The sequence below is a fragment of the Somniosus microcephalus genome, chromosome 3 (assembly GCF_052327205.1).
Source record: "Somniosus microcephalus isolate GS21.2 chromosome 3, FLI_Smic_1.0, whole genome shotgun sequence".
Classification (NCBI taxonomy): domain Eukaryota; kingdom Metazoa; phylum Chordata; class Chondrichthyes; order Squaliformes; family Somniosidae; genus Somniosus; species Somniosus microcephalus.
In genome coordinates, this window is record NC_140989.1 from 27395235 (window position 1) to 27416966 (window position 21732).

A 21732-nucleotide genomic window follows, 5' to 3' on the forward strand; every position below is an offset into this window, starting at 1 on the left:
ACTCACCTCCTGCTCCCTCGACCCTATTCCCACCAAACTGCTGACCACCCAACTTCCCTTCCTAGCCCCCATGTTAGCAGATATTAACGGTTCACTCTCCTTGGGTGTTTTGAGGAGGGTGATGATGACGACAGATTTCACATGTATGCTGATGATGCCCAGCTCTAGCTTATCACCAGCTCTCTTGACCCCTCCACCATATCTGATTTGTCACACTGCTTGTCCGATTCCAGTACTGGATGAGCAGAGATTTCCTCCAACCAAATATTGGAAAGACGGAAGCCACTGTCTTGGGTGCCCGCTACAAACTCTGTTTACTAGCCACCAACTCCATCCCTCTCCCTGGCAACTGTCTGAGGCTGAACCAGACCATTTGTAACCTTGCTGTCATATTTGCCCCTGAGATGAGCTTCTGACCGTATAGCCGCACCAAGACCGCCTACTTCCACCTCTATGACATTGGCCCTCTCAGACCCTGCATCAGCTCATCTGCTGCTGAAACCTTTGTTACCTCTAGACTCGACTTTTCCAACGCTCTGCTGGCTGACCTCCCATCTTCTACCCTCCATAAACTTCAGCTCATCCAAAACTCTGCTGTTCGTATCCTAACTCCCGTTCCCCCATCACCCCTGTGCTCGCTGACCTACATTGGCTCCCGGTCCAGCAATGCCTCAATTTTAAAATTCCCATCCTTGTTTTCAAATCCCTCCATGGCCCCTCCCAATCTCTGTAACATCCACCAGCCCAACAACCCTCCAAGATCTCAGCTCCTCCAATTCTGGCCTCTTGCGCATCCCTAATTTTAATCGCTTAACCATTGCCGGCCATGCTTTCAGCTGCCTAGGCCCTAAGCTCTACAATTCCCTCGTTAAACCTCTCCACCTCTCTACCTCTCCCTCTCCTCCTTTAAGACCTACCTCCTTTCTGTCCTAATATCTCCTTATGTGGCTCGGTGTCTGTTATAGCTAATTCCGAAGCTTTTTAGAGTCAATAAAACTCTGACTACGAGTGAATGGCAAAGTAAAAGAATGCTTTATTTCAGAGCTCTGGGAGAGAATGCTACACACGCCCTGTGTGGTCGCCAAGTCTCTCGTTTTCCACACATTGGGCTCCTATCTTTATACAGGAGTCAAAACAACTTCGACAGTTGATTACATAATCACAGTTATTCCCCGTGACATCTAAAACGGTTATCTATTCTTAAGCAAACGATGGCCATAGGCTGACCATCTAAAGCGGTTATCTATTCTTAAGCAATCGATGGCCATAGGTTGAAACCTTGTGGGACCTCTGTCCGCAGACAAGATAAACGGAAGTAAACCATGGTTCCAGACTGTTCATCATTGCAAGGTGACCACAAATGTTCAATAATAAAACTACAGCTGGCAATTACCTCACTCTGCCTACGTGCGAGTTGAGAGGCCCCGTGTTAGCCAGTTCTTAATGTCAAGTATCCCGACAGTCTTTGCAAAGTCCTTATTACTGAAATTCTCCTTAACAGTGTCAAATTCTGTTTGAAAACTCTCCTGTGAAGCGCCTTGGGACGTTTTACTATGTTGAAGGTGCGATGTTAAAGTGTCAGCCAATGGATCAGTGGGCTGCTTGAGTCAGAAGGTTGTGGGTTCAAATTCCACTCCAGAGATTTGAGCACAAAAATCTAGGCTGACACTCCAGTGCAGTTTGAGGGAGTGCTGCACTGCCAGAGGTGCCGCTTTTCGGATGAGCTGTTAAGCCGAGGCCCCGTCTGCTCTTTGAGGTGGACGTAAAAGATCCCATGGCACTATTTCGAAGAAGAGCAGGGGAGTTCTCCCTGGTGTCCTGGGGCCAATATTTATCCCTGAACCAACATCACTAAAAAACAGATTATCTGGTCACTATCACATTGCTGTTTGTGGGAGCTTGCTGTGCGCAATTGGCTGCCATGGTTCCTACATTACAACAGTGACTCCACTTTAAAAAGTACTTCATTGGCTGTAAAGCACTTTGGGACATCCGGTGGTCACGGAAGGCACTATATAAATGCAAGTCTATCTTTTCTTTTTATATAAATGCAAGTTGTTGTTGTAGTAATGGCAGCTGCAAAATGATTTCAGCCGTGTGATGTTTTATTTTTTTTTAGTCCAATTACTGATCATTTTTGTTCCCGGTTGTAGGATGTCCTGGTTCAGGAATTTCAGAAGCTGAAGTTCCTCATCAGCTCTATTTGTGCGGGAAAGAAGAGAACGATACAGAGCAGGCCACAGCCGCATGTGGCAGGTCAGTGGCCAGGGTTGAATTTTAATATTTTATTGTTCACTGCCTTCCTTATATTGCATAGAAGGATGTTCTTGCCATGGAACGAGTTCAGCGAAGATTCACCAGGCTGATACCTGGGATGGCAGGAATGACGTATGAGGAGAGATTGGGTCGATTGGGCTTATACTCGCTGGAGTTTAGAAGAATGAGAGGGGATCTCATTGAAACTTATAAAATTCTGACAGGACTGGACAGATTAGATGCAGGAAGGATGTTCCCGATGGCCGGGGAGTCCAGAACCAGGGGTCACAGTCTAAGGATAAGGGGTAAGCCATTTAGGACAGAGATGAGGAGGAATTTCTTCACCCAGAGAGTGGTGAACCTGTGGAATTCTCTACCACAGAAGGCAGTTGAGGCCAATTCATTAAATATATTCAAGAAGGAGTTGGATATTTTTCTTAAGGCTAAAGGGATCAAGGGGTATGGGGAGAAAGCAGGGACAGGGTACTGAATTTGGATGATCGGCCATGATCTCATTGAATGGCGGAGCAGGCTCGAGGGGCCGAATGGCCTACTCCTGCTCCTATCTTCTATGTTTCTATGACCACAGAGATGGAATGAAAAACTTGATCATTACTGGTCTTTGTTTTCAGGGTTTAAATTACGAGGAATTTTTAAAAATATTTTATTTGAAAGATTCCAAATGAAAATCGGTGGTGGCCTGGGAGGGGAGGGGAGGATGGAACCAGCATAAATGTTATTGGTGAAATTGGGGGAGAAAATTCAGTTGTTTTTTTTTAAACATAGTCAGGAAGAACTTTTGCACAATTTTTAAAAGATTTACATTACTCTAGTGCTTTATCACATCTCTCAAAAGTCCCAAAGCTTTTTACATGAAATGTCGTCAACACATATAGGCAAATTTTGCAAACAGTAAGATTCCAGATGGACGACCAGTTAATCTGTTTTTCGTGGCATTGGTTGATGAAGGAATGTTGGTCAGACACCAGGAGAACTCTCTGCTCTTCCTTGATTTGTGCCATCAGATCTTTGACATCCAGCTGAATAGGCATCAAGTATTTTGGTTTAGTATCTCACCTGAAAGACGGCATCTCTGACAGTGCAGCACTCCCTCAGTACTGCACTGAGGTGCCAGCCCAGATGATTCAGAATGAGGACTATTGTATTCTAAGAGAAGCGATGGAACTTATTTGCATTCAAACTGAAATGCCCTCGGCAGGAAGTTCCCAATGAGCTCTGTTGGATATGCAACCAAGTATCATCAGTGTGACCGTCACACTGAAATAAATAAATGTTTAATTATAATGCTGCATCTTGACTTCAAATATTGTGGCCAATTCTGGGCACCGCACTTCAGCAAGGATGTCAAGGCCCTAGAGAGGATGCAGAGGAAATTTACTGGAATGGTACCAGGGATGAAAGACATCAGAGCCGCGGAGACACTGGAGAATCTGGGGTTGTTCTCCTTTGAACAGAGAAGATTAAGGGGAGATTTAATAGAGGTGTTCAAAATCTTGAAGGGGTTTGATAGAGTAAATAAGGAGAAACTGTTTCTAGTGGCAGATGGGTCGCTAACCAGAGGACACAGATTTAAGGTGATTGGCAAAAGAACCAGAGGCGAGATGAGGAGAAACAAAAATGATGCAGCGAGTTGTTGTGATCTGGAACGCGCTGCCTGAAATGGTGGTGGAAGCAGATTCAACAGTAACTTTCAAAAGGGATTTGGATAAATACTTGAAACGGAAAAATTTGCTGGTCTATGGGGTAAGAGCAGTGGAGCGGGGACAACAGGTCTTTCAAAGAGCCGGCTCAGGCATGATGGACTGAATGACCTCTTTCTGTGCTGCATGATTCTGTGATTTAGTCAGTTTTGAGTTTTGAAAGATGGCTACTCCAAATATTCAACTGTTTAAGGCAGTAAGAAATAAAGAACTTGCATTTATATAGCACTTTTCACATCCTGTGGGCGTCCTAAAGCGCTTCACAGCCAATGTAGTACTTTTGAAGTGCAGTCACTGTTGCTGCGTAGGCAAATGTCGCCACCAATGTACGCACAGCAAGATCCCACAAACAGTAAATGAGATGAATGATCAGTTAATCTGTTTTCAGTAGTGTTGTTTGAGGGAGGAACATTGGCTTGAATGTTGGGAGAACTCTGTACTCCTCTTCCAGTAGTGCCATGGGATCTTTTATGGTCCACCTGAATAATAATAATAATAATTCAACTTTATTGTCATTGTACAATGCACAAGTACATGAACAACGAAATGTGAGCTTGCAAGCTCCCATGAGTCCAGTACAAATAACATTAACATTAAACGTAAATAGCACCGTCCTGGGAGAAGCAAAGCCGCTGCATCTGTGCGCACCGCCATTCCATTTCCACCATTCCTCCTGTCCGACAATCTTCAGCCCAACGCCCGGGCCTGCTCACCAGCCGCCCCTCCCGAGGCTCCTTCCGTGACCTTCTCACCAACCGCCCCTCCTCGGGGCTCCTTCCGTGACCTTCTGCACCTGGTCTTCCCTGATGGTCACCCCTCCAGGTACTAACCAGGCCTGGCTCTGCTTAGCTTCCAAGCCTTGCCAGTGACCCTGTCCCTAGATGTGAGTTTTTGGTTTCACGTCTCACCCAAAGGGGGAGCCCAATCCAACAAGGCAGCACTTCCTCAGCACTGCACTGAAACGCCACCCTGGTTTATGTGCTCGAGTCCAACAGGATGGCCCAGGTTCAATGCCTGGTCTGAGCTGAGTTGCTAATCTCAGCCAGCACAACGGTATGTGAGCACAGCTAGCCTCAGCAGCCAAAGGTTAGTCAGAGGAAAATGAACCAAGGTTGCTGCTCCTGGTCACTGTCCAATGACTGGCGATGGAAGTGCAAATATGTGGGCATGGCGTGTCAACAGGATTGAGCTTGATTAATCCAATTAATGTTAATACCTTGCTGGTACTCACTGTATAGGCTGATATTTGGACAAGGTAACAACGGGTGATTGGCTCCCCCCCCCCCCCCCCTGCCAAGAGGGTGTCAATGTCTTCAAGAGAGGAAGGGGAAAAAATCAGCAGAAAAATTGCAACAAAAACTACTAAAGCCTTCTTGGAAAATCCCATGTATTTTTCCCGTGTTGTGAAATGCGCAAGAATGATAGTTTAGTAGAATTCACTTGTTGATTATTTTGTCAGCGACCGATGTGTAGAAGTAAGATCGATCTCTCATATGTTTTGTATCATTAGAGAAGTATGAAAGGCCTGGTCCCCGTGGTAGAGGCAGTCATCACATGTCCCAGCAGGAGCAGAGGGCGCACACTTCTCCTGCCTACCCTGCCCATCACCCGGGTTATCAGGGAAGGTATCTACAGCCTGGTTCCACCAATCCAGCACAAGCAGGTATGCTCAAGATCACATATCAGCATAGTCTATGTTCTAGTGTTTAATTAACAAGTAACCAAATGATTTTTTTTTCGAATCGTTCTCTGGATATGGGCATCGTTGGCAAGACTGGCATTTATTGTCCATCTCTAGTTGCCCTTGAGAAGGTGGTGGTGAGACATAGAAACATAGAAGATAGGAGCAGGAGTAGGCCATTCGGCCCCTCGAGCCTGCTCCGCCATTTAATGAGATCATGGCTGATAATCCAAATTCAGTACCCTGTCCCTGCTTTCTCCCCATATCACTTGATCCCTTTAGCCTGAAGAAATATATCCAACTCCTTCTTGAATATATTTAATGAATTGGCCTCAACTGCCTTCTGTGGTAGAGAGTTCCACAGGTTCACCACTCTCTGGGTGAAGAAATTCCTCCTCATTTCTGTCCAAGCTTTCTTGAACCGCTGCAGTCCGTGTGGTGAAGGTACTCCCACAGTGCTGTTAGGTAGGCAGTTCCAGGACTTTGACCCAGCGACGAAGAAGGAACGGCGATATATTTCTAAGTTGGGATGGACTGTGACTTGATGGGGAACTTGGAGGAGGTGGTGTTCCCATGCACCTGCTGCCCTTGTCCTTCTAGGTGGTAGAGGTCGCGAGTAAAATATATGATTTAACACATTAACTGTCCGCTTTTTGCTTAACGAAGAATAACATGGTTTCCCCAATGATTTATTGCACCAGGTGCCTTGCTACTATATCCCCAGGCCTGATCCTGGATTGTGCTGCGTTAGTCAATCCCCACCAGGAAGCCTTGGAAGTCCTACAGCGTCACCAGGGTAGGGAGAGAGGGAAAACCAGCTAGGATTCCTCCTGATCACTGGTAGAATGATCCCTGCAGAGAACAGGATTAGGCTCAGCTGTTATCCCCTGTGGTTAAGCAGCTCACCAACGTACACTGTCTCAGCTCAAACTGAAGTGCAGCCACTTGGATAAGCACCAGAGATCGCTGGTAAAACTCCACTACATCGTGAGTCAAAGCCTTCAGTAGAGGAAGGATACGGGGTGAAGATCAGGTGGGAATGGGGAATTGTGAATGATTTCTTAATTTGTGTGCGTTTCTAGAAGCCACAACACTTGCTGAACAGACTGAAGTTTTAACATTTTCCTGCCTCTTCTTCACACCTAATGGCCCAGAAATTAGGTTCGGGGGCTTGCCGCGCGTGCAAGCCCCCGATGTGCACTCACCCGGCGCGCCGACATCTGAAGCCTGGGCCTGCTTGGAATTCCTGTCACTGGCCCGGTTCAGATGTCGGCGCGATGTGCTTGCCTGATCCAGCGGCGTGGTTAGTGCGATGTGCCGGCTGGAATCAGGTGAGCACTGTGCAGCCAATCAGGGGAGGGGAAACTTCATTCATGAGTTTGATAGTAAGAACTGTCAAACTCATGAAAAGTACGGGCGCCCAAAAGACTAGTTTAACTTTAAATAAAATTTTAAAAAACATCCCAATAATTAAATAAACTATAGATAACTTTAAAAAAAAACTATTTTAAACAATTAATCAAATTTTGGAAAAAAATAATTTTTTAAGAAATCGGGTCTAAAAATAAACTTACCTTACTGTAAAGTCCTTAAAAACAATAAAGCTGTGGAAAAAATGTTATAATTTTAAATAATAGACCACTTACCTTAAAGAATCAAGTCCTTACGCCTCCTTTTTATATGTCTAAAAAGTTCAGGCTCTTACACACGGGCAAACCTGTCAAAAAGAAGGAAGTTCAACGCGTGCGCGCAGAGTCCTGCGCGCACGCGTTGAACCTCTGAACCCCTTGGAGGAAATGCCGGTTTCCCGCGCATGCGCTGTGCATGCTGAAATCCGGCACTTCCAATGGGCCCACGCGTGAGTACCCCGTCCGTACTCACGCGTTGGGACCGGAATTACTGGTCCAATAAAATAACACAATGTACAACAAAAATTCCTGACCGTATTAGTGCTGGATCCCATATTCAGCTGACTCTTCATCCTTACTACTGATGAAAGTCTTGCATTCAGCTGTTCCACCCCCACAGAAACTGTGGCTACTTCCTTGAATGTGAATTCCTTTTTATTCTTGAAAAACCAAGGTGCAGGGCCACACCAAGGTTAAAGAGATTGGGAGAGAAGACGAGATAAATAAATTGAGAAGTGTTGGCTAGTTGGCAGTCATTTGAGATTTTAAAGGCCTGTAAATAGTAACAGGAAGGGAGGACCGGGAAGTAAGGAGTTTGGCAGTTTTCAGATCCTACTGAAGAACGAGCTCGGGTTTAAGACTAATGTTGACATAGTGGGATGTAGGGAGGAAGAAGAGTGTGTCGAATGGTATATTTAGAATTTGGAACAAAACAGGAACCTTTGGGAGAGCACTGACTAGCAGAATCAATGAAATCGAGAGAAGAAAAGGTTATGACTGAATACGAACAATGACAGACAGTTAAAGACCCTCTGGTCGATCCAGTCTATCCCACACAATCGCGTGTATCACAATATAGACACTCCCCACCCCACCCAAAACCATGTGATCTCCTGGAAGAGGTGAAAAACTAGATTAAAAACCCAGACCAATTTGGGGAAAGAAAATCTGGGAAATTGCTCTCCGACCCATCTAGGCGATCGAAATTAGTCCAGGAGATCACTCGGGCCCTGCATTCCCTGCAGTACCTGCCTTCTGTAAGAGGTGATCTCCACCCCAGCCAGAAACAGGTCCAGCTCTTGCTTGAAGGAATTCAACAAATCAGCGTCCACCGCACGAGCCGGCAGCCTGTCCCAGAGGTCTGCAATTCTCTGGGAAAAGAACCTCCTCCTGACGTCTAACCTAGATCTGGCCTTGTACAACTTAAAATTGTGACCCCTGGTCCTCCCTAGCCTATTTAATTTGAACAAACTGTCACCTGGAAGACTATCTATTCCCTTCATTACCTTATAAACCTCAATCAGAACACATGTAAGTCTACGCTTCTTTAAAGAATGAAAGAGTTCATCTGTGGCCAGCCAGATAACTGATGTACATGGAAACCCAGCCCTGTGTTTAGGAACCGTCAAGTCAACTAATGAGAAATGCAAAAGCAAAATACTGCAGTCGCTGGAAATCTGAAATAAAAACAGAGAATGCTGGAAATACTCAGCAAGTCAGGCAGCCTCTGTGTAGAGAGAAACAGAGTTAACGTTTCAGGTCGATGACCTTTCATGGGATGTGGGTGTCGCTGACAAGGCCAACATTTACTTCCCATCCCTAATTGCCCTTGAGAAGTTGGCAAGAACGAAGGGTTAGGGGACTCCCAAGTATAGGAAACTCTTTTTTTATCCAGAACCGACGGGACCGGCGTGGTACCGGTTTATCAAAAAGTCCGGATTACAGAGAGGTATAGTTAAAAGGTACGAGAGCTCCGTACACAGCAACAAATCCAGGCTTCCCTGCAACAGGTGCAGGAACTCCGGCCACAGACCAAGCGTCCCTGTTGCTTAGCAACAAGTACAGGAACCCCGGTTACACAGCCACAGATCCAGGAACGGCCGCTAATATGAAGTAAAACTTACCTGAACTTACTCTTGAATTTTGCCGGTTAACAGAGATTTCCAGTTATTTAGGTGCCGGTAAATCGAGAGTTTCCTGTATGTGCGAGGGAACTGCTGAAGTTCAACCCATTGAACATTTGTTGCTTACCAGCACACAGAATTGATGAGCTTCCTGTTGCTTGTCATGCTAGAACCACCTTACCCATTAGGTCATTGCTTTGCAGGGTTATCTGCAGCAGAGAGGGGAAAATAACCCAAGCCCCAGTGACGTATCTTATCTTTCCAGACCCCATTAATGAGCCAGGCCAGCTGGTAAGTCATCAACTGTGCCCTGGGCTGCTGGGCACATGTCTCGGGTATAAGTTTTTATTAAGTCTGCTATGACTGGTTCACTTGGTTCCATTCTGCCATCGCTAAGCACATCATTTTGGAGCCAACTTGACCCTTAAGAGACCCCAATTAGTACCACTCTCCCACCCCCAAGGAGCATACTCACTAGCTGGCCACGTCAGAAGGTTGGAGACTAGAGGTGAGAGAGAGAGATTGTCTATCATATGACAAGGATTTTGTTGTAGCCCTTCCAGGTGGGTGAGAAAAGCTTCACCAGATATTGGGGTACTGATCAAGTCCTTCCCCTGTTCTGTAAACATAGACACATAGAAGATAGGAGCAGGAGTAGGCCATTCGGCCCTTCGAGCCTGCTCTGCCATTCAATGAGATCATGGCTGATCATCCAAATTCAGTACCCTGTCCCTGCCTTCTCCCCATATCCCTTGATCCCTTTAGCCTTAAGAAATATATCCAACTCTTTTTTGAATATATTTCATGAACTGGCCTCCACCGCCCTCTGTGGCAGAGAATTCCACAGGTTCACCACTCTCTGGGTGAAGAAATTCCTCCTCATTTCAGTCCTAAATGGCTTACCCCTTATCCTTAGACTATGACCCCTGGTTCTGGACTCCCCGGCCATCATAAACATCCTTCCTGCATCTAGTCTGTCCAGGCCTGACAGAATTTTATAAGTTTCGATGAGATCCCCTCTCAATCTTCTAAACTCCAGTGAGTATAAGCCCAATCGACACAATCTCTCCTCAAAGGTCATTCCTGCCATCCCAGGTATCAGCCTGGTGAATCTTCGCTGCACTCCTTCCATGGCAAGAACGTCCTTCCTCAGGTAAGGTGACCAAAACTGCACACAATACTCAAGGTGCGGTCTCACCAAGGCCCTGTACAACTGTAGCAAGACATCCTTGTTCCTGTACTCGAGCCCTCTTGCTACGAAGGCCAACATACAATTTGCCTTCTTAACCGCCTGCTGCACCTGCATGCTTACCTTCAGCGACTGGTGCACAAGAACACCCAGGTCTCTTTGCACTTCCCCTTCTCCCAATCTATTGCCATTCAAATAATAATCTGCCTTCCTGTTTTTGCCACCAAAGTGGCTAACCTCACATTTATCCACATTATAGTGCATTTGCCATGTTTCTGCCCAATCACCCAATCTGTCCAAATCGTACTGGAGTTTCACGACATCCTCCTCACAGCTTACCCTCCCACCCAGCTTTGTGTCGTCTGCAAATTTGGAGATATTACATCCAATTCCCTCGTCCAGATCATTAATATATATTGTGAGAAGAGTTTCGACCCGAAACGTTGACTCTATTTCTCTCTCCACGGGTGCTGCCTGGCCTGCTGAGTTGTTCCAGCATTTTCTGTTGTTAAGTCCTATTAGGTCTTGAGTTTATACCGAGTTAAGGATAGTTGAAGGGAAAAAAGGCATGAGCAACATAGTGTTGTGTGAAGCAGTTGATGCTTCCTTATTTTACATTTGTGTGAGAAGACTGAGATAAATTTGATTAATCTTCCAATAAAACACATAGAATTACTTAATGCAATGGTACCTCAATTTAACGGTACCTCACTCGTAATATTATACCCAGCTGGGTTTGTTTTTATTTTGGTAGCTAAGTTAGATTATTAACAGTCAGAACAAAAAAAAAAGGAATCGCAAAATTTGACCGTGGGATCCAGATCTTAAATACCGTGCTGATTATGCTGGAAAATGTGCCATATGTGCGCTTTGAACGGAATCACTTCAAACCTGCCACGTTCCCATCATTTTGGCATGCTAAAAAATGTAAAGCCTTCACGTTCTATTCCTTTGGCAGTAGCATTTATTGCAGTGTGAAGATCTGGCATTGATGACCATCCAAGAGTTGTAATTCAGACTTTTTGAAAATATTCATAGATTGATACAGCACAGAAAGAGGCCATTCAGCCCATCATGTCTGTGCCGGCTCTTTGGTAAAGCTATCCAATTAGCCCCCTTTCCCTGCTCTTTCCCTACGGCCCTGTAAATGTTTACCCTTCAAGTATTTATCCAATACTCTTTTGAAAGTTACTATCGAATCCCCTTCCGACGCCCTTTCAGGCAGTGCATTCCAGATCACAACAACTCGAAATGTTAAAAAATGTTTCCTCATGTCACCTTTGGTTCTTTTGCCAATTACCTTAAACCTGTGTCCTCTGGTTACCGACCCTTCTGCCACTGGAAACAGTTTCTCCTTATTTACTCTATCAAAACCATTCATGATTTTGGACACCTCTTACCAAATCTCTTAACCTTTTCTGATCCAAGGCGGACAAACCCAGCTTCTCCAGTCTCTTCACATAACTGAAGTCCCTCATTGCTGTTACCATTCTAGTAAATCTCTCCTGCACCCTCTCTGCGGCCTTGAAATGGTCTTGATTCCATATCATTTTTTAAAACCTGTTTATATGTTTCTGAAGCCATGGGAGGACCCTCTAGAAGGAATAGAAACTACACCAAACCTGACTGTCTGACTTCTGAGTCTGTAAAACAAAAAACAAAATACTGCGGATGCTGGAAATCTGTAATAAAAACAGAAAATGCTGGAAATACTCAGCAGGTCAGGCAGCATCTGTGCAGAGAGAGAAACATTTTCCAGTTCTGATGAGAGGTCATCGACCTGAAACATTAACTCTTGTTTCTTTCTCGCCACAGATGCTGCCTGACCCGCTGAGCGTTTCCATCATTTTCTGTTTTTATTTCAGATTTCTAATCCTTTGGCAGTAACATCTATTTCAGTGCCAAGATCTGCTGTTGATGAGTATCCAAGAGCTTTTGGAAATATTCATAGACTGATACAGCACAGAAGGAGGCCATTCGGCCCATCGTGCCTGTGCCGGCTCTTTGGTAGAGTTGTCCAGTTAGTCCCCTTCCCCTGCCCATAGCCCTGCAAATGATTTCCCTTCAAGTATTTATCCAATTCCATTTTCGGTTTGTGTGTCTAAATCTGTAAATTTAATCTGTACTTTATTTTTAAGGATTTTAACTGTTATAATAGATTTTCACAGATGGTAGTATTTTTAGAGCTGTTAGTTTTTAATGTAAAAAGTTGCCATGTTATTTTTTTCTTCATGGCATTCAGTTTTATTTCACATTTTCACCTGTTTTATTTTGCTTTTTAGTATTCCTCGATAAATCCTGGGTTTTTTCCCTACTAATTTCAACCAGAAATGTGGCTTCCAGCTTTCAAGAAACCTGGATTTTGTGCCCTGAAATAATTCTGTTGAAGAGTTTGAGTGCGATGCATTTACCTTTAACTGATGACGTGCACCTTGGAGTTTTTTTCAACTGTTTTCTCTCCATCTCTGATTACATTTTTATTTTTTATTTTTTTCTATCCAAATTTCGAAAAGTCCAAAATAAACGCCAGGGAAAGTGCCAGAAAAGCTTTTGCATCATCAGTACAAAAGAAAAAGAAAGAACGTGTAGTTATACCGCGCCTTTCACGACCTCAGACATCCCAAAGCGCTTTACAGACGATCAGTATTATTGGAGCTGCTGTAGGGTTCAAGTCGTAAGAAGCTCACTGTGCTTAATTGGCTGTAAAGTGCTCTGGGACGTCTGAGGTCGTGTGAGGCGTTGTATAAATGCAAGTTCCTTTACTTTTGTACTGACTGGCTGAAGTGATTTAAGAAGCGGTAGGTAGCACACGTAGGAATCAAACACACTCATTGTTGAGTTTTATGCAACCTGCTTATTTATCTCAGGTAGAGGACCTCAACCAAGACGGGGACCCCACAACAGAAGACCACAGCTCGCTCCGCAGTGAGTGGAAGCAATCTCTACTTTAAAGTGATGCTCTCTTTATGTCAAGTTGAAACTACGCAACAGTGGCCTGTTAAACACGAGATATGCTCAATAATCAGTCCCACCTCCTAATCTGTTTGGCCTCTCTGTTAGATCACTGAGAAGAGACTTTATAATATAGCAGGGCAGTGAGGAAAGAGCAGGGGGAGTGGAACTACAGGAAACTTTGTGATATCCGGCAGCGACGGGACCGGCGTGTTGCCGATCTATCAAAACTGCCAGACATGCAAAGTTAATGTTGAAGCATACGGAGGTTTTCATCTCCGTATCTGACAACAAACACTGTTGCTTAGCAACAGCTTCTAAAGAGTCGGCTGCAGCTGCAAGCGTCTCTAGCTGAAGCTGTTGCTATAGCTACAGACCTTGCAGTGGCTGACTGGGGAAAAAAAAAGAACGAGATCTAAAAAAACTTACAGAAAACGGCTCCTGATTTTTGCCGTTAGATCGAGTATTCCGGACATACAACCTCCGGATAAACCAAAGTTTCCTGTAATTGGATCGCTCTTTCAAAGAGCCGGCACATGTACGATGGGCCAAATGGCCTCCGTCTGATTCTATGGTTCTATTCTATAAGAGTGTACAAGTTAGTATGGCTAACCCAGAAGAGTACTTTAAGGTGTGTCAGGATACTAGAAGATGGAGGAGGTGTGGATCAAAACTGGTGAAAGGAGAGTTTAGAACACAATTCAGAAGAACTTCACGCAAAGAGTGATCAACACTAGGAAGGGTATTTTAGGTAGGGTATTAGAGGTGAAAACGTTAGACGCATTCAAGAGTCAAGACGCTACGATGAAGGAAATATAGACCTGTGATTCTGGATGGATGAGCTAAGATGTGCTGAATGACCCCTTTCACCTAAGTCTATTTTGTGATCTACAATCTGCATCCATGGATGAGATGTGAAGCTCAGGCCATCCAGTTAAATATTCTTGGTGATCAGTAGACTGCATATTCTATTTAAATGCTCCAATCCCTTCTTAAATTTAATAAATAGCTTTCTTGTACAGTTTTCTGTAGTATTAATTGATGTGCTTTACATTTATCTGGGTCTATTCAAAGTGGTCACTTTGTCCTTGATGGCTCAGCAAGTTTATCCAGTGAGTAGCTAAGCCACATAACAACAACAACTTGCATTTATATAGCGCCTTTAGCGTAGTAAAACGTCCCAAGGTGCTTCACAGGAGTATTATAAGTCAAAAAATTTGACACCGAGCCACATAAGGAGAAATTAGGCACCATGGCCACCAATGGTTGAGCGATTATAATCAGGGATGCTCAAGAGGGCAGAATTATTGGAACGCAGATATCTTGGGGTGGGGGTTGTGGGGCTGGAGGAGATTACAAGGTCATGGAGGGATTTGAAAACAAGGATGAGAATTTTGAAATCGAGGCGTTGCTTAACCGGGGGGCCAATGTAGGTCAGCGAGCACAGGGGTGATGGGCGAACGGGACTTGGTGCAAGTTAGGACACGGGCAGCCGAGTTTTGGATGAGCTCAAGTTTACGTAGGGTGGAATGTGGGAGGCCAGCCAGGAGTGCGTTGGAATAGTCACGTCTAGAGGTAACAAAGGTATGGATGAGGGTTTCAGCAGCGGATGAGCTGAGGTAAGGGCTGACACAGGTGATGTTATGGAGGTGGAAATAGGCGGTCTTAGTTATGCCACAGATATGTAGTCGGAAGCTCATTTCAGGGTCAAATATGACACCAAAGTTGCGAACAGTGTGGTTCTGCCTCAGACAGATGTTAGAGAGATTGATGGAGTCAGTGGCTAGGGAGTGGAGTTTGTGGCGGGGACCGAAAACAATGGCTTCGGTCTTCCCAATATTTAATTGGAGAAAATTTCTGCTCATCCAGAACTGGACGTCGGACAAGCAGTCTGACAATTTAGAGACTGTGGAGGGGTCGAGAGAAGTGGTAGTGAGGTAGAGCTGGGTGTCATCAGCGTACATGTGGAAAATGATGTCGTGCTTTCGGATGATGTCGCCAAGGGGCAGCATGTAGATGAGGAATAGGAGGGGGCCAAGGATAGATCCTTGGGGGACACCAGAGGTAACAATGCGGGAGCAGGAAGAGCAGCCGTTGCAGGTGATTCTCTGCCTACGATTAGGTAGATAAGAATGGAACCAGGCGAGTGCAGTCCCACCCAGCTGGACGATGGTGGAGAGGCGTTGGAAAAGGATGGAGTGGTCAACCGTGTCAAAGGCTGCAGACAAGTCAAGAAGGATGAGGAGGGATAGTTTACCTTTATCACAGTCACAAAGGATGTCATTTGTGACTTTGAGGAGAGCCGTTTCGGTACTGTGGCAGGGGTGGAAACCTAATTGAAGGGATTCAAACATGGAGTTGCGAGAAAGATGGGCATGGATTTGGGAGGCGACAACACGTTCCAGAACTTTGGAGAGGAAAGGGAGGTTGAAGGTGGGGTGGTAGTTTGCAAGGACGGAGGAGTCGAGGGTTATTTTTTGAGGAGAGGGGTGATGACGGCAGATTTGAGGGAGAGGGGGACAGTACCTGAGGAGAGAGAACCGTTAACAATGTCAGCCAGAAAAGGAATTTGGGTGGTCAGCAGTTTGGTGGGAATAAGGTCGATGAGCAGGAAGTAGGTCTCATGGACAAGATGAGCACAGAGAAGTCATGAGGGGAGATCGGAGAGAAACTGGAGAAAGATGTGAGGTCAGGGCTAGGGCAGGGGGGAACCTTAGAGGAAGTTTGCCCCAGTGGGCTAGGGGAAGGAAGGGAAGTGGCTGAAGCAGCTGAACGGATTGTCTCAACCTTAGAGACAAAGAAGTCCATGAGCTCCTCACACTTGTTATCGGAGGTGAGGGTGGAGGAGACAGGGGAGAGGGGTTTAAGAAGATGGTTAGCAGTGGAGAATAGAAGCCGGGGTTTATCTTTGCATTCCAGAATGATTCTGGCGTAGTGAATAATTTTGGCAGACGAGAGCAGGACCCGATAATGCTTTATGTGGTCCAGTCAGATCTGGTGGTGAATGGCTAAACCAGTTGTCCGCCATATCCGTTCAAGTCTGCGTCTCCTGGACTTAAGGGAGAGAAGATGAGGACTGTACCAGGGGGACAGCCAGGGTGAGAGAGAGTAATTGTTTTAATAGGGACTAGGGCATCAAAGGTGATGGTGAGGGTGCGGTTGAACAGATCGGAAGCTGCAGAAATGTGGTGAATGGAGGGCCAAAGGCTGGACAGTTGGGATTTCATAAGTGCAGTTGTAAGAGAGTTGGGAGAGAGTTTTTTCCAGGGGCAGACATGGAAGAAAGTAGGGTTGGGGGTCTGTGTGGAAGGGGGATGTGGGTGGAGAGCGATGAGGAAGTGGTCAGAGATGGCCTTACCTGCGATTGACAAGGTGGGAGTAGCGAGGCCACAAGAGATGGCAAGGTCGAGGGGGTGGCCGTGAATATGGGTTGGGGAGTTTACATGGAGGGAGAAATTAAGGGAGGATAGGAGACTTGCAGAGGAGAGAGAGCATGATGAATTGAGATGGAGGTTGAAATCACCGAGGATGACACAGACCAGGAAGGTCCTAGGTTTAATCCCAGTCTGTGCTGAGTTAGCGGATCTCCGCTGAGGTCACATTAAGGATGCTACAAAGATATCCAACGCCCTGGGTTTGGAAGTGGAAAGTCAACCAAGGTTCTCAATTCTGATCACTATCACCGGTGATCCCTGATGGATGTGCGGACATGTGGGTACAGGGCCGGAGTCCACTGTGATGGCCTCTTCAGTTGACTATCCTGCCAACACTCAGTGTCAAGGCTCACACATGAGGAATGGCCACGTGGGTGAGGTACCAGAGAATGACTGTACAACCATACCCATAGCAAGAAATCACTAGCCTTAGAAGAGATGGGGAGAGAATTGGCAAGAAAAATATTTTTAAAGAAAGGGAAATAGAGTACACAACAGGAAAGGATGGGTTATGAAAAGTGTGCTACAGATATTTCGGCAGTGTAAAGATGTTTTTATATTTCATACTTCCCCTCCCATTATATATCGTCATTTATACAAAAGCCATTGCTTCTATTAACCAGTCTGTGTGTTAGGAGAGATTTTCCTAGGTCTGCTCCCAGATGCACTAGATCACTTGGCACAGCAAATATCGGAAAATCGAGCTGGTGAGAGTGTATTCCTGTAATGGAACCCGCCCAACTTTCCTCTGGATTATTTGACAACAAAAATAAATAGTTTGGGGAATCACGTTGGGCCGTCTTACAGACGTCTACAGGTGATGTGAACTGACCTCAGATCATATAACCGCACTTGACAGGGTTCAGAGACAATTCCGGATAGCCGGAGTTTAAATTTGGAGGAAACATAGAAGATAGGAGCAGGAGTAGGCCATTGGGCCCCTCAGCCTGCTCCGCCATTTAATGAGATCATGGCTGATCATCCAAACTCAGTACCCTGTCCCTGCCTTCTCCCCACATCCCTTGATCCCTTTAACCTTAAGAAATACATCTAACTTCTTCTTGAATATATTTAATGAATTGGCCTCAACTGTCTTCTGTGGTAGAGAATTCCTCCTCATCTCTGTCTTAAATGGCTTACCCCTTATCCTTAGACTGTGACCCGTGGTTCTGGACTCCCCCGCCATCGGGAACATCCTTCCTGCATCTAGTCTGTCTAGTCCTGTTAGAATTTTATAAGTTTCAATGAGATCCCCTCTCAATCTTCTAAACTCCAGCAAATATAAGCCCAATCGACTCAATCTCTCCTCATATGTCATTCCTGCCATCCCAGGTATCAGCCTGGTGAATCTTCGCTGCACTCCCTCCATGGCAAGAACATCCTTCCTCAGATAAGGCGACCAAAACTGCACACAAGGTTTGGGTGCACAAGAAAGGTTAAGGAAAGTGGGGCTTGCTATCTTCGGGAAAAGAGAAAGATGGTCTAATTGAAAATCCACCACTGACTCATTGAGGAGCACATTTAAGATGGCAGGCTCTGTAATGAACACATAACGTCATGAATTCTCTGCCCCCGAAAGCTGTGGTTACTGGGACAATTGGAGCTTCCAAGACTGAGATCAATAGATTTTTGTTGGGTGAGGGTATCAAGGGATGTGGAGCAAAGGCAGTTAAATGGAGTGGAGGTACAGAATCAGCCATGATCAGATTGAATGGCGAAGCAGGCTTAATGGGCTGAATGGCCTCCTCCTGTTCCTGGCGTTCAATGCTTGTCGCTCCGCAGTGCTGCGCAAGGTACTGATGGGATCGCTGGAGGTGAACCCTTGCATCCTTTGGTGCTTGTCTCTAAAAGAAAGAAAGACTTGCATTTATATAGCGCCTTTCATGACCACCGGACGTCTCAAAGCGCTTTACAGCCAGTGAAGTACTTTTGAAGTGGAGTCACTGTGGTAATGTGGGAAACGCGGCAGCCAATTTGCACACAGCAAGGTCCCACAAACAGAAATGTGATAATGACCAGATAATCCGTTTTAGTGATGTTGGTTGAGGGATAAATATTGGCCAGGACACCAGGGATAACTCCCCTGCTCTTCTTCAAAATAGTGCCGTGGGATCTTTTGCGTCCACCTGAGAGAGCAGACAGGGCCTTGGTTTAACGTCTCATCCGAAAGATGGCACCTCCAACAGTGCAGCACTCCCTCAGCACTGCATGGAGTGTCAGCCTAGCTTTTATGTGCTCAAGTCCCTGGGGCGGGACTTGAACCCACAACCTAAAGGTGCTGAGGGAGTGTGGTTGGCTTTGGGAGAGTATTGTTGAGCGGTTGGCTCTCTTGGATCAGTGGCAGGTCCTGCATCAGGATTGCCAGATAGGCGCATGGGGAATGCTGGCCACCAACGAGACTCCAGGATGGTGTGTTGCCTCCCTGGTGCAAGGGTCAAGGATGTCTCCGAGCGGCTGCAGAACATCTTGGAAGGGGAGGGTGAACAGCCAGTTGTCGTGGTGCATATAGGCACCAACGATATAGGTAAAAAGCGGGATGAGGTCCTAAAAGCGGAATATAGGGAGTTAGGAGATAAATTAAAAAACAGGACCTCAAAGGTAGTAATCTCAGGATTGCTACCAGTGCCACGTGCTAGTCAGAGTAGAAATAGAAGGATACTTCAGATGAATACGTGGCTAGAGGAATGGTGCCAGGGGGAGGGATTCAAGTTCCTGGGACATTGGAACCGGTTCTGGGGGAGGTGGGACCAGTTCAAACCGGACAGTTTGCACCTGGGCAGGGCTGGAACCGATGTCCTAGGGGGAGTGTTTGCTAGTGTTGTGGGGGAAGGGTTTAAACTAAAATGGCAGGGGGTTGGGAACCTGAGCAGGGAGACAGAGGAAAGGGAAACAAGGATAAAAGCAAAAGATAGGAAGGAGAAAAACAAAAGTGGCAGTCAGAGAAATCAACGGTTTAAATCAAACGTGGCCACAGTAAATAATAATTCTAATAGGTCTAAGAGTGTTAAAAAAACAAGCCTGAAGGCTTTGTGTCTTAATGCGAGGAGCATTTGCAATAAGGTGGATGAATTGGCTGCGCAAATAGAGGTAAACGATTATGATTTGGTTGGGATTACGGAAATGTGGCTCAAGGATGGCCAAGACTGGGAACTCAACATCCAGGGTTATTTGATATTCAGGAAAGATAGGCAAAAAGGAAAGGGAGGTGGGGTAGCATTACTGGTTAAAGAAGGGATTAACACAATTGTAATGAAGGATATTAGCTCTGATGATGTGGAATCTGTATGGGTAGAATTGAGAAATACTAAGGGGAAAAAAACGTTAGTGGGAGTGGTATATAGACCTCCAAACAGTAAGGCAAAGGTTGGGGATGGCATTAAAAGGGAAATTAAAGAAGCGTGCAATAAGGGCACAGCAGTCATCATGGGTGACTTCAATTGTAGTGTATGTGCCTTTAAGAGCCCCATGTGTACTGTAATGCCGGTAATGGCCACTCGGGCTATATAAGCCTGTATATTGTGTTGTATCCGTTAGTTCCCCTCCAGACTTTGTTTAGTAAACACCTATGAAACCAACTCCTGTCTTCAGTGTCTCTATCAACACACAGACACAACAGTGGCGACGAAGTGGAAACGAACTTACCTGCAATTCGGCAGCACCTCAAGGACATCGATTCCTCTGGCGTCCAAAGTTGAAGAAAAATCAAGAAAGTGAAAAAAGCTGTGGTTTCACCAGCTAGCCAAGCTGGTGGCAGGTACTGCAATAATCCTTCCTGGGCGTCAGGCTGGGGCTCCAGCGGCTGGCTCTACAGCTAGGCCAAGCAGCGAAAGCGGAGGCAATCAGTAACAGACGGGGAGGGAGGAGTCGGGAGACGGCCGGCACTGCAAGCAGGTCGGCGTTCAGACCTAGAGAGAGAGTCCGGCGGGAACGAGTCTCCAACTGTAAATAAATAAATAAAAAAGAACGGAAACCGCGGGAAACAGCGTTGTTATCGGCAGCAGCGGCGGGGAAGCGCGGGAAGTGCCATATCTTTTCTGCAGAAAAGAAAGAAAAGCGTGGGAAGCACCATTTTTTTTCTAGGATGCCTAAGTCTGGCAATATTGATGCTTTTGATAATGAGATAGAGGATTGGACCACATATGTGGAAAGAGTGGAGGTATATTGCACCGCAAATGGAATAGAAGATGAAAAAAAAGCTTCAGTACTGCTGAATCTAATGGGCGCAAAGACATACGGGCTGTTACGAAATTTCATCGCTCCAGCCAAACCAAAGGACAAGAATTTTAAAGAAATTGTTGATACCCTACAGGAGCACTTAAACCCAACACCGCTGCTGATAGCGGAACGATTCAAATTCTTCAAGAGAAATCAACACAAGAATGAAAGTAACGCTGAATACCTCACCGAATTAAGAAAGCTATCAAAACACTGCCAATTTGGGGCAGGACTAGCAGATTATCTTCGAGACAAATTCGTCTGCGGTCTCTTAAGTGAAGGAACACAGAAAAGGCTGCTTTCTGAAAAAGATTTAACACTGGACAAGGCTTTCAGTATGGCTGTATCATACGAAGCAGCCGCAAGAGGAGCTGCAGCGATACAACAAAAGACACAGGACTTCGGCACCCAGGAAATGACACAGGGTTTCGAGAGATGTTATCGCAGCGGCAGATCCACCCATGACCAGAGGGACTGCTGGTTCAAGGACAAAGCATGCAGGCAATGTGGAAAGATTGGACACATTGCACGGGTATGCCGATCTGGACAAAAAAAATCCACAGACAGGAAAAAAAAAATCAATAAAGATAAGTACACAAAGGTACAAATGATGACGGACAGTAGCTCCGAAGACCAGAAGAGCGATAGCGACTCTGAAAACAAGAGACTAAGCTGTCTCAAATTACATAATGTAATTGCCAAAGATGATTACCAGACCATTTGGGTTACCCTCACGATAGCAGGGTCCCCAG

At 45.6% G+C, this 21732-nt stretch overlaps 1 protein-coding gene across 6 annotated transcripts in view; it reads left to right on the top strand.

Moving 5' to 3' along the window:
• Window positions 1–21732, top strand: part of fam120b (family with sequence similarity 120 member B) — a 107545-nt gene that overhangs the window by 76336 nt on the left and 9477 nt on the right. For 2 of the 6 annotated variants that reach the window (XM_085979639.1, XM_085979648.1), the window contains exons 8-10: window positions 2154–2256; window positions 5488–5640; window positions 13247–13304. In XM_085979639.1, coding sequence (XP_085835765.1) covers window positions 2154–2256; window positions 5488–5640; window positions 13247–13304 — 314 coding nt within the window. Of the gene's footprint in view, window positions 1–2153; window positions 2257–5487; window positions 5641–13246; window positions 13309–21732 lie in introns of those variants that run through there. The other 4 variants (XM_085979655.1, XM_085979666.1, XM_085979676.1 and 1 more) reach the window with 4 other exon arrangements.